This window comes from Propithecus coquereli, unplaced genomic scaffold (assembly GCF_000956105.1).
Source record: "Propithecus coquereli isolate 6110/MARCELLA unplaced genomic scaffold, Pcoq_1.0 Scaffold179, whole genome shotgun sequence".
Classification (NCBI taxonomy): domain Eukaryota; kingdom Metazoa; phylum Chordata; class Mammalia; order Primates; family Indriidae; genus Propithecus; species Propithecus coquereli.
Window position 1 is genome coordinate 2,112,077 of NW_012142634.1, and position 12,376 is coordinate 2,124,452.

At 47.0% G+C, this 12,376-nt stretch overlaps 2 protein-coding genes across 6 annotated transcripts in view; both read right to left on the bottom strand.

The window, feature by feature from the left end:
* Positions 1-2,027, bottom strand: part of PLEKHA1 (pleckstrin homology domain containing, family A (phosphoinositide binding specific) member 1) — a 51,722-nt gene extending 49,695 nt beyond the window's left edge. For 4 of the 5 annotated variants that reach the window (XM_012642447.1, XM_012642443.1, XM_012642446.1 and 1 more), the window contains exon 1: positions 1,933-1,994. The gene's annotated coding sequence lies outside the window, so the exon portion shown is untranslated. Of the gene's footprint in view, positions 1-1,932 lie in introns of all 5 variants that reach the window. The other variant, XM_012642444.1, reaches the window with a different exon arrangement.
* The window catches only part of BTBD16 (BTB (POZ) domain containing 16), an 82,314-nt gene continuing 71,766 nt past the window's right edge, over positions 1,829-12,376 (bottom strand). The window contains exon 16 of the mRNA XM_012642379.1: positions 1,829-2,149. Within this exon, the coding sequence (XP_012497833.1) occupies positions 1,829-2,149 (321 nt within the window). The remainder of the gene's footprint in view (positions 2,150-12,376) is intronic.

Consider the following 12,376-nt stretch of genomic DNA (forward strand, 5'->3'; position numbering starts at 1 on the left):
TGTCTCTCCTAGTCTATGACAAACTCAAATTTATACACCAACTCTTTCCTATGTTGTTACATTGCTAAAACTGGGGGGAAAAAAACCTGCTACTTCCCTCCCAAAAGCAACACTAAAAATACTAATTAACAAGATAAAGCCAGATAGAAGTGTGTGTGTGTGTGTGTGTGTGTGTGTGTGTCTCACATGTTCTTAATGTCACAAAAGTTTATCCACTATTTATTCCAAAGGATAACAGCCATATATCTTGATACAGGTACACTCTGCAAGAGAAACTTGTCAGTGACTACACTATAGGGTTTATAGCACTATAAAATAAATTAACTACTGCATTAACTCAAATTCTGTCAAGCTTTGAATATTTCTGTTTAAATGTATTAGTACTCTAAAATGTAATTTCCCTTGGTTAGATTTGGCCAAGATAAGAAATACTTAAACTAATTCTATTGGGGGAAATATTTTTTGTCACAAGCCTGTCAACATGAAAAATTAAGAGTATGAAAAATAGGCATTTTGGTCAGAGCAAATCTTACTATTTTTGCAATAGCAGTTCTTCAAGCTCTTCAGATTGTTAAGAAAAATATAGTTTTACAAAATGATTTTTTAAAAGTTTTTATGTGAATCACATAAGGCTTATCCAAATGTTGCTGTAAATTATTTCAATGGCATTAAACTAACACAGAAAGCATGCAAGTTGTGTACTCTGGGGAAATAAAGCAGACCGATCAGTAGTTCTAAAATAAAAGACAATGGTATAATCCTCAGAGTGCGCTATTCGTTCCAGTCATTAAACACACAGGAAATAAGATTTTCTATTTAGAAAACTAATTCGTAAAGGGCAATGACTTCATTAAAGCAAAGAAAATCTTATAAAACAGACAAAGATCAATTGTAAAACACGAACAAGTATTATAGAACTAGAAGGTGAAACATAAGAGGAAAAATGGCGTGGACTGCCCGAATATTTATTCCTTAAATCTCTTCTTGGACCTATCCCCAAACGGAGCAATCGAGTTTCATTATTTACTGGCCCAGGCAATGCCAGATGCTCGGCTTCGGGGCACAGCATAACTAGAATTCTACCAAAGGCAGTTAACGCCATAAAAAACAAGACCGCTTTCATTATGACAACACTTTCCCCTCTTTCCAGGATGGTCAATAGAAAGCATATGAAGTAAACCACAAACCACTCAGGACGGCCCCAAAGCACTGCGGCTGGCAGCTGGCCTCAAGTCAAAAGACCAGGTTCTGGTCGCCTCCGTGGTCCCACCTGGGTGACCTTGGGCAAGTCACTTCTAATTCTCCCACTGGCCATCGGCACCATGAAGGTGCGAAGGGAAATCACTAACATTGCACGACTCTATGGCCGAGGGCGGAGTCGACTTCGGCCTGGACAAGTCCTGAAGTGAAAGCGCATTAAAATACCAGAAAAGGATGCCCAGGGCCGTGCAGCCCCCGCGGACGCAGCCCTGGAGCCAGCCACCCCGACAGGCGCCGCCGCCGGGAATCCCCGGACAGCTGGCCGCGCGCGCCACGTCCAGAGCGGTCTTTCTCGGGGTAGCAGGGCGCGACCGGACCTCTGAGCAGACACCCCAAGAGTCGTCCGCCCCACCACCGCCGCAGGCCTCCCCGCCGGACGCCGCCGAGGGCTGAGGTCAGAAAACAATCAAGGACCAGGGGGAAGAGGACGCCGCCCGGAGCTCGCGCGCAGGTGAGCCGGCCCGGCGGCCTCGCCCAGGTGCGGCGCGCGCGGAGCGGACACGTTGGGAGCGGACGCCGTCCCGCATCCCGCGCCGCCAGCCCCTCGGCGGACGCCGCTCCCCTCGCCTCAGCAGGGGACGCGCTCCCGGAGCCCCGCCGCCGTCTCCTGGCGCCCGGCCCCGGCCCCCCGCCCCAGCGCGGCCGCGCTCCTCACGCCAAACTTTACCGTACCCTCGGCCCGGAGCACCCGCGCAGCCGCGGCCCCGGCTCCCACACGCACCGAGCTGCCCGGAGCGGCGCCCACGACGGCCGCCCGCGCACTGCGCACGCGTCCCCGCGCCGCCTCAGCCCCCAGACGGCGGCCGAGATTCCGGAGCCGGCACTCCCAGCCGCGGAGACTACAAATCCCGGCAGGCCCCGCGCGGCGCAGCGGCGAGCCGGCGTCTTCCTGGTCCCAGGGTGGCGGCCTCGCGCGCGAGGGGGCCTGCTCGCGGAGCGCCGGGCCCGTGGCCGCGCTGCTTCCTGGGATTCGTAGTTTTCAAGGACCACTGGGCTTGGCTCCGAGGTGGAGAACTCGGGGTTCTCTGATGTCATCGCCTAGAGCTGCGAGGCACAGGGATCTTTAAAAATAGGCTTCGTTAGTTTGCAGATAATTTGTTTGCAAGCTGTCCCACAATCGGTCCAAGTAGCACAAACTCACAGGCTGCGGCGTGACTTGCAGAAAAATGCTTTACGGCTCGGCCCGCCAATTTTTCTCTCAGCCATTTTTCTCTCCCTAGGAATGTAGTTCTGCCTCCTACTTACAATGGTGTTCGTAGTGCAGGAGGCTAAGAGAAACTTAAAGAAGGATTAGTTGAAATTCTTTAAGGACGAATGGAGCATATATATGTATTCTCATAAATACTCGTAAATATTTCACATATTTGTTGAGCACCTACTATGTACCAAGTACCTCAATAGGCAACTAGGTATACATCTGTGCACGGGACAGACACTGTCGCCGCCCCTCGTGGAGCCTGCAGTCTGTAAGGGAGCTAGTCCACAAACAAGCAAGATCATTACAGATTTCAGTAGAATGGCAAGGCTGAACAAATTCAAGAGATAGTGGCAGGGGAAGCCTCTTCAGACAGGGTGGTCAGGGACAGTTCTTCAAGGAAGTAATATTCGAGCCGAAGCCTGAAGAATGAGCAATATTCAGACATGCAAAAAAATTAGGAAAGAATTACATGCCACACCTTTCACAGCACACGCCACACTCTAGACTCTCAATAAATATTTGTTCTTTTTGTGTCCTTCCTTTCCTCTCCCTGCACAACCTTAGATCACATCCTTCCCCCTTCAAAACCTTTACAAAATCTTTATCAACACCTTTCAGAACATCCTTCCTATGTGAAGACGTACATAAGACAAATCAATGTCCAGTGACAGGACAAACTATACAGCTTCTGGGACAGAAAACAGGAGGTAAATGCCAATGAGTTTGGTAATGTGGCTGGAATCCTGACTACTTAACTCCTTTATTTGTGAACTGGGTTTGAAGTCTGGGCACTCAGCCTGGCCTCCTGATTTGCTTCTGTTTATGAGACATAAAATCAGATTTTGAGCTTTTCTATATTTAAAGATTCTGAAGGAGGCCGGGCACAATGGCTCATGACTGTAATCCTTGCACTTTGGGAGGCCGAGGCAGGAGGATTGCTCAAGTTCAGGAATTTGAGACCAGCCCAATCGACACAGCGAGACTTCATCTATCCAAAAATAAAAAAAATAGAAAAATTAGCGGGGCGTGTTGGCATGCACCTGTAGTCCCAGCTACTAGGAGGCTGAGCCAGGAGGATTGCTTGAGCCCAGGAGTTTGAGGTTGCAGTGAGCTATGATGACACCACTGCACTCTAGCCCAGGCAACAAAGGGAGACACTATCTCAAAAAAAAAAAAAAAAAATCCTAAAGGAAACTTACCTTTTATCTCATCTGAATCAGAGGTGTAGTGAAAAACAGTCCCAGATTTACCTGTATGGACTTACCTGTGTGACTTTAAGCAGAGAATGACACTTTGCCTTTCTGACCTTTAGTAACTGCAACTGTAAATAAGTATAATTCATCCTGCCCAACTTACAGAATGTTCTCCGCATCCGATAAGCTGATGGAGGTGAAAACACCGTACAAACTGCACAGCATGCTCCCATGCTGCCTCTTTCGGACTGCTCATTTTCAATTGCCTTTCATCCAACATGACTGTTCTACTATCTTTTGAGAAACCTTAGCTGTGCAGCCTTGCTGACATCTCTCTCTTTGGGGTGCCTCATTTCCTCATCTGAATGATGATTGAAAGGGTTTGGCCTCACCATAGTTTATAAAGTGGCCAGAAGAGATGGTTTCCTTTGGTCCATACAGTGGGTTCTTATTGATTTAACTGAATGTGTGATTGACATTTAAAAATAGAGATTTCACACAAAAATCCAGATGTCACCTGTCTGATCCCTCTGGACATTTGGGCTTGCCTTCCTTGGCTAGAAGTTCTGGAAGGAGTCTCTAGCTTTTTATCTTTAGAATCATAGAAAATTCCAGATGGGATATTTGAGACAAATTGAAAAGACATTCCTTTTTTGTTTGAAATTAAAATTAAAATTTAGCATCTTTTATTTGATCTGAAAATGCTAGCCCTGGAATCAGACCACTGAAGCAGAGAGCCTCTCACTCCCTCTAGGCTGGACCCAGAGGGAATCTTTTTCCCCGATTGTTACCGTTTGACATTGACTGGGTGGTTTAAGATTGTTCCTTTGCTCTTTTTTGCATAACAAGACCCAAAGATTGTTTAACATTAAGAGTCACATTTACACACAATGAAAAAAGTCAGAAAAGTGACTCAGTTTGCCCAAAGACATCAAGCAAGGTAATTCCAGGGCTACTCTGAGGTTGTGGTACACCTATAACCAGAACTTGAAAGCTCAGATCAACCAATAAATGCAGAGACCAACGACAACCACAAAAAAAGCTCTCTGCTTTTCCTCCGGCCTTTTTTTTTTTTTTGGATGGTGAGGTTTATTACATAAATGTGCTTTCAGTATTATTTAAAAAGAAAAAAAGTATGTGGAAACGACAGTCTGGGAGCAAACCAAGAACACTCAGGACCCACTGAAGGCAATGAGAAATACTGGAGTATTCCATGGATACTTTTCATCTGAAGAAAAAAGGAGGACTCTGAATTCAAGGCTCTGCAATGTACCTTTAAAACATGACTATCACCATCATCGTGCTTTGTGCAGGTAATTACTTTGATGTTTCATACAAAAATATTTCTTGAACCCCTTCTACATGCTTAGTGCTGGTCCATGGATCCTCCAGACAGACATCAGCCCCTTGGAACAACATGGAGTGGAGCAGGGTAGAGAAGTCCTGCAACTTATTCCAAAGGCACAAAGAGAATTACTGAGTGCTGGTCGCCTCTCTAATACTTGATTTCCCCTTTCTTCCTTGCTTTGTTTTTTTCTCCTTAGCAATAGTCACTTTCCCACATATTTTATATGTATAATATACATGAGTTTTATTGATCTTGTTTGTTTTCTTTATGTCCCACGAGAATGTAACCTCCGCAAGGACAGAGATTTTATCTGTTTTGTTCATTGCTGTATCCTTAGTGCCTAGAACAGAGATGTTTGTTGAATGATGCATGCCACCATCCCGTTTATGGACAGAGTCAGAATCAGAAGTCAGGCAGAAAGAGCAGCTCCAGACATAAACCCCTGTTCTAGCCAGAAGCCAGAACCAAAACAGAACAAGAATTAAACATGAGCCAAACACTCTATGAACCCAGCTTTGTTCTTTCGTATACCCTCCAGAAAGTGGGTAGCAGAGAGTTAAAAACAGCTCTTCCCTATTTTTCAGTGCAAAAATGGCACCAGAACCTGGGGAGGGAGTCAGTGGGGTCACTTCTGTGGTTGAGGAGTCGGGAGCTGGCTCTCTGACCTTGTCATGCAACTGGCAACAACCAAGTGATGGGAAGCGTGATTCTCGGTAGTCGCCCAGGGCAGGCCAGGATTAGGTGACCTGCCCAGATTACAAATCAGGTGACTAGAGTCTCCTGGAGCTAATGCTTGTATCCCAGGGCTGAGGCACAATTCTCCTTCAGGAAGGTTCTGTGAAAGACACATTTTATGCTTACTGAGATGCAGGAATAGGATTTCTGAACAGTTCAACAACCAGCCCAAATTCTAGGCCCATGAAGGAAAAAATATATTGGGAGTCAACTGGGGGAATGATTGCCTCCAAGACTCGTAGAGAGTAGAACCAAGTCTTTCCTGCCTTGGGATTGTCAGGCAACACAGAAGAGAGCCTGACACTGAACAACTTGATTGGACACCTAGTGCCACCAGGGCCCTAAAAGCTCTCCAGCAACCCTGTGATCTCTGGGGTCTGGTGAGGTTCCAGCTGCATCAGACCCCCAGTTAGATCATACTTTAATTATCCTGACCACATATGGCAGGTCTAGCATGTTGGTCAGCCCTAAAATTGCAGAGCACAGAATGCCTGCTGTCATCCAAACATGTGGACTCTTGCTCCAATGTGATGTGAAAACTTGAAAAGCAAGATTTTCTGAAGTCCAAGTTTGTCCAGGGCATAGCTGGGTTGCTAATTGCAGCGCTAAAGTGAGGGAACATTCTAGAAGGTGAAGGCTCTTTTCGGAGAAAACTGTGAGAAGAGCTGGGAACACATCCACCTTGGGCTTCACAAGCTCTTTAGCCTGTAGGAATTCCCCCCAGATCCCAGCCCCTCACCTGTCCAACTCTAGCCAAGCTCCTTCTAAACTCAAAGGCCAGCATTTCCTCTCATCCATCTTGCCGTCTGCCAGAAGAGTTTGTTTACATGGGTTCAACAACAAGAACCAATGCCTCAAGTGTTCAGGAAGGCTGAGTGCCAAGCTCTGACGCTTGAAGTCAAAGCTTCCATCATGGGATCCTCAATGTCGTGGGTCCCAGCCCAGGAAAGAAAGGCAGGGAGCTGGGGCTCTGGAGTCCATGTGCACCAAAGAGCTGGTTGACCTTGGGCTCATCACCTTATTTCTCTGAGCCTCAACATTTCCTCATCTGTAAAATGGGGATGATGGTGGTTCCTACTGTACAGCCTTATCATGAGTCTTAAATGAAATAATGCAGTAACGCTCTGGCACATACTAACACTCCATCCATGTCAGGGATTGTGTTATTTAGTTTAGCCCAATTCCTGAGGCCCCCTGACCAAGGCCATGACACATCCCAAATCTCTCTCCTGGGCAGTGGGTAGGTTCTAGAATTGCTTTGACTGCTGCGGCCCTCACACACATCCGGAGTGACTGGGATGGAATTGTGGTCTGGCCAGAGAGCAGGGCCACTTGGATAGTGTGTTGGAAAAGTGGAAGAGGCCAGACTTGGAAGGACTCAGGCTGCCAGTCTAAGCGGGACTTGGATTTGTTTCCCCGTGTGCACCCAACCCCCTCTCTCCTGGCCACAAAAATAAATAAATTGTTGTAGGTAGACTAGAGCAGGACTGAGATGATTTCATCATTTTCCATCATCGCTGGCTCCTCCAGAAACATTTCACTTTTACCTAAAAGCTCCTAGGTTGCCCCCCTCCCCCCACAACCTCCCTATCCCCAGACTAACAGCAGGGGCAGCTCTAAAAATAGCCTGCCTTCACTGACCCCCTGGCATGTAAATACATCTTTGTTCCCGGCTCGCATTTAATAACAGTACTTTATGGTGAAACAAAAGCTGTAATCAGAGCCCAACAATGGAAGCTGCAGTCAGAGCTGAACAATACTCAGAATTCCCATGGTGACCCCACCCCCATCCGCAGCTGTGAGAACCAGAAGTCTCAAGCATGAATTCCATTCACAATTCTTCGCCCAGTCCCACTGCAGCTTATTCGAATCATGACTTTCCTGCCTCCTCAGCGGGGCTTTCACAGGGTTGGGAAGGGCTGCCAAGCCTGGGCCCCAGCCAAGGGCAGCCGGCACAGGTGTACATGTGGGGCTGGGGCTGAGAAGCTCTTGCAGTGGCATGGTGACACAGCCAGACCTCCCCCAGGCCGGAGACTTCAGCGGCCATCTCTGCACCGCACTTCATGCAAGACTTCCTTCAGATAAAAGAGAGCTTTGCACCTATTTCCTTCTCTGAAACTGCAGTCTGCACATTCCAGGATAAGCCCAGCAGCTGACTTCTGCACCAAGTCCTGGAACCTTAGAAAAAGAAGGTTTTTAAGGGGGATTGCTCCTGTGGGTCTCACGAAAGTTAGAATCCGCTGCACGTTAGAACCACTGGGAGTACCTTAAAAAAATTCTTAGGACAAGATCCTACCCTAGACCAATCAGAGTCAATGGTCACAAAGAACTGGCATTGTTACTGTTTTTTCCTTCTTTCTTTTTGTTTTGAGGTATAACTTAAATATAGTAAAATCTATAACTCTTAAGTCTAAAGTTCGATAAACTGTGTATCCACCATCCAGAGCAAGACACCCTTCCAACACCCCAAAAGGCTTCCTATGCCAACCAGAAGTAACCACTATTCTGATTTCTATCACCACAGATTAGTTTTGCCTGTTCTTGAATTTCATATTGTTGTAATTACACAGTATGTCATGTACTCTTTTGGGTCTAACTTTTTTTGCTCAACATTCTGTCTATAAAATTTATGCCGTTGTATGTTGTACTTCTGTGAATATTCTGTTTTGTGAATAAAGCACAATTTGTCTATTTTCCTGTTAGTGGGTATCTGATTTTCCAGTTTGGGGCTATTATAAATAAAGCTGTTATGAACATTCTTATGCAAGTCTTTGGTGGACATTGTACTCTTTTCTCTTGGATATCGAGTGGAGTTGCTGGGCCATTGTAGTAAGAGTACATTTAACTTTATAAGAAACTGCAAAACTGTAAAACTGTTGTCCAGAGTGGTACACCAATTTCATTCCCACCACCAGTATATGAGAGTTCCAGTTGCTCCATATTCCCACCAGCTCTTAACACTGTCAACCTTTCAATTTTAGCCTTTCTGGTGGAAACATAATGGTATCTTATCATGGTATCAGTAGTGTCAAAAGATCTTCAGATGATTCTAACACACGGTCAAGGATCTCATCTACCTTGGTTTGTAGATAGGCAAGTTGAAGACAGGGCAAGAAAGAGCCAAAGTCAAACTTTGAGCTCCCCACTCCTGGCCCGGGACTCTTCCTACTGGATGCTTGGGATTTGTCTGCCTGCCTGTCAGAATAAAGGCAGATCTGGCCCAGAAACTGGGTGTGACTTTAGCATCCCAGCACCACTGGGAGCAGAAGGAATTGGCAAAGCCCCTCAGGTGGCTTCAGGGAGAGCAGGGGGCTGGCGTGAAGCACCATGGCCCAAGAGCAGAGAAGAACCAAGCTGCGTTAGCACCTAGAAAAGCCGTGAAGACAGCAGTCAGCGTCCTGAGGGCATCATGCCACAGAGCCAAGCCCCTGTGTCTTCTCCTCTCTGTCCTGCCACCTTCTCATCACCCAAACAGAAGGCGGTTACCACCTTTGACTCTTCCTGTCTTCCTTCCCTGTATCCAGGGAGATGCCAAGTCCTGCCAGTCCTCACTCCTAAACATTTTTAAATCCATCACAGTCCTCTCTGTCTCACTGTTCTAACCTAGTCCAGACTGTACCATCTGTGTCTGGACCCCTGACCAGCCTCCCTCCAGAGCAATATTTCTCATATACAAATCTGATAGAGCCACTATCCTGCTTAAAAGCCTTCAATGGCTCCCAGCTGCCTCTGAATAAAATCCAAACCCTTTCCAACAACTCCCTCCGGGCCTCCAAGCCTCCACGCGCTTTGCTTCAGTCTAACCCAACTGCTGGGGTTCCCCACAGCCAAGCTATTCCAGCCTCCTGTGCCTTAAAACAAAAAAGAAAATAGCTTTATTGAGGGATAATTGATACACAATAAACTGCACATATGGAAAGAGTACAATTTGATACGTTTTGACTTATAAGTACACATGTGAAAACATTGCCACGATCAAGGTAATGAACATATCTATCACCCGCTAAGTGTCCTTTGCCCTGTTCTCATCCTTGCCTCCTGCCTCATCCACTCCAACTGCAACCACTGGTCTGCTATTACCACAGACTAGTTTGCATGTTCTAGAACTTTTTACAAATAGAATCACACAGTATGCACTCTTTTATGTGTGGTGTCTTTCTCTCGGCCTGAGTATTTTGAGATTCACCCATGTTGCTGTGTGTGTCCACAGTTCCTTCTTTGTTATTGCGGGGTAGTATTCCATGGTATGGGTATACCATAGTGTGTTTACCCATTCACCTGTCCATGGACACTGGGCTGTTTTCCCTCCTGTGTCTTTTTTCATGTTGCTTCCTCTGCCCAGAATGGCCTTTTCCTCTAGCCCCATCTTGCCCCCTAACCTCCCACAAATAAAATCTGCCCACACTGAGAGGCAAACATTACACCCCAGTCAAAACTCATAGTCTCTGAGAAACCTTTCTGAACCTTCAGAAGTGACCCTCTCTCCTCTGCAACCCACTGCGCCCATTTGTAAATTATAGTAGTGTTTTCCCCAGAGGATCGGGATTTCCTCAAGGACAGGGAGCAGGTCTTAATGACCTCTGTAGCCTCAGTCCTCAGTGCAGCATCCAGGATGCAGGAGGGTCAAGGAGTAGTGGCCTGTGCCTGGGAGGCAGCCCCCTGCCAGGGAGGGTGGGTGAGCCTGGGGACAGATCTGGCTGTGGAAAGGGAGGCTGGCGGGAAATAGGCAAGCCCAGTCCTGGAAAGGGACTGGAGACCACGAAGGACAGCCCGGCGGGAAGTCCAGTGGAACAGACTCGGCATAAGCAAGATGCGCAGTTGCCCCGGGCCCACTTCTGGCAGCAGCCCCCGGTGACTTAATTCCAAGCTCAGCCAACAAACATAGGAAAAAATGCTCAACATCATTAATTATCAGGGAAATGCAAATTACAACCGCAATGAGAGACCATCTTACCCCCGTCAGAATTGCCATTACTAAGAAGTCAAAAAACAATAGATATTGGCGCAGATGTGGTGAAAAGGGAATGGTTACACATTATTAGTGGGAATGTAAACTAGTAAAACCGCAACGGAAAGCAATATGGAGATTCCTCAAACAACTAAAACTAGAGCTATCATTCGATCCAGCAGTCTCACTACTGGGTATCTACCCAAAGGAAAAGAAGTCATTTTATAAAAAGACACCTGCACCTGAATGTTTATCACAGCACAATTCACAACTGCAAAAGTATGGAACCAACCTAAGTGCTCATCAACTGGTGAGTGGACAAAGAAAATGTGATACACACACACACACACACACACACACACACACACACACACACACCGGGTACTTCTCAGCCATAAAAAGGAACGAAATAATGTCTTTGCAGCAACTTGGATGGAACTGGAGACTGTTATCCTAAGTGAAGTATCTCAGGAATGGAAAAACAAAATACCGCATGTACTCACTTGTAGTGGGAGCTAAAGGAGTGGTACACGTGGTCACAAAGTGGTGTGATGGACACTGAAAACAAAGAAGGGGGAGGGTTGGAGAAGCATGAGGGATACAAATCTACTTATCAGGTACAAAGTACATTATTCTGGTGACGGGTACACTGAAAGCCCTGACTTCAGCATAATATAATTCATCCACGTAACAAAAAACATTCATACCCCCGAAATTTTTTGAAAAAAAAAATTCCAAGTCCCCAGGCTCAGCATCAGACGCTGGGCACCATAAGGCCTCTGTGGAGACAGAGACCCTGGGTGGGTGTCAGTGAGCCCAGCCACAAAGGACTGGGGGCTGGAGGCCTGGAATGGCCCAAGCTCCATCTCAGGCACTGCCTCAGGGCCCCGGTGCCTCAGTTATGTTCCCCTTCCAGTGGGGCATTTGGAGCTGCCCGGAAGCTGGTCAGAGGAGGCCATTCCCGGATTCATTGCAGGACTGCTTTCCTCTGATTTCTCTTGTCCTTCACTTAGGTCAGTTAAGTAAGTCCATCGGTGCAGTTCTCAATCCAATGTCGCAGCCCAACAGCACCATGCAGAGAGCCCAGTGCTCCGGACCAGCAGTCCTCCATCCATTTAGGCTTTTTGTTATAAAGAGAGGATCAGCACGGTTTAGGAGAACTCCTTTAAAAATATGAAAATGACTGATCGTTTGCAAAGACCTAAATGAGCCCCTTTCTGTGATCCAAGCTTTTTGACCCATGATGTATTGCAGAGGGATGCTGTTGGTGCCAGACAGAGCTGAGTTCAAATCCTCCGCTTGCTGCCTTGTGTAACTTTGAGCCACTCGCTAAAATGTTCTAAGCTTCAGTTTCTTCACGGGGCAAATGATCCATCTGCTGCACAGAGGTTGTGAAGATGGGGCTTAGCCCACAGTAAGTGCTCAATAAGTGGCTTTTATGATGCTGTCTCTTGGGCCATTGGAGGCGGACACACCTTCCCTACCCAGCCCCATTCCTGGGTTCATCATCTTCACTTCCTGACAGCAAACAAACTTTTCTCTGGAAGCTGTCCTGGTTATCCTGAAATGCCCTCCTCCTCTTCATTCTGGTGCCCACATGCCATTCGCCAGACTGTTTGTTTTGGATGCATGGGGCCAGCCAGGGAGTGGCGGGCCTGCCCATACCGTTTCTTGAAACAAAAGCTGCTCCCTGA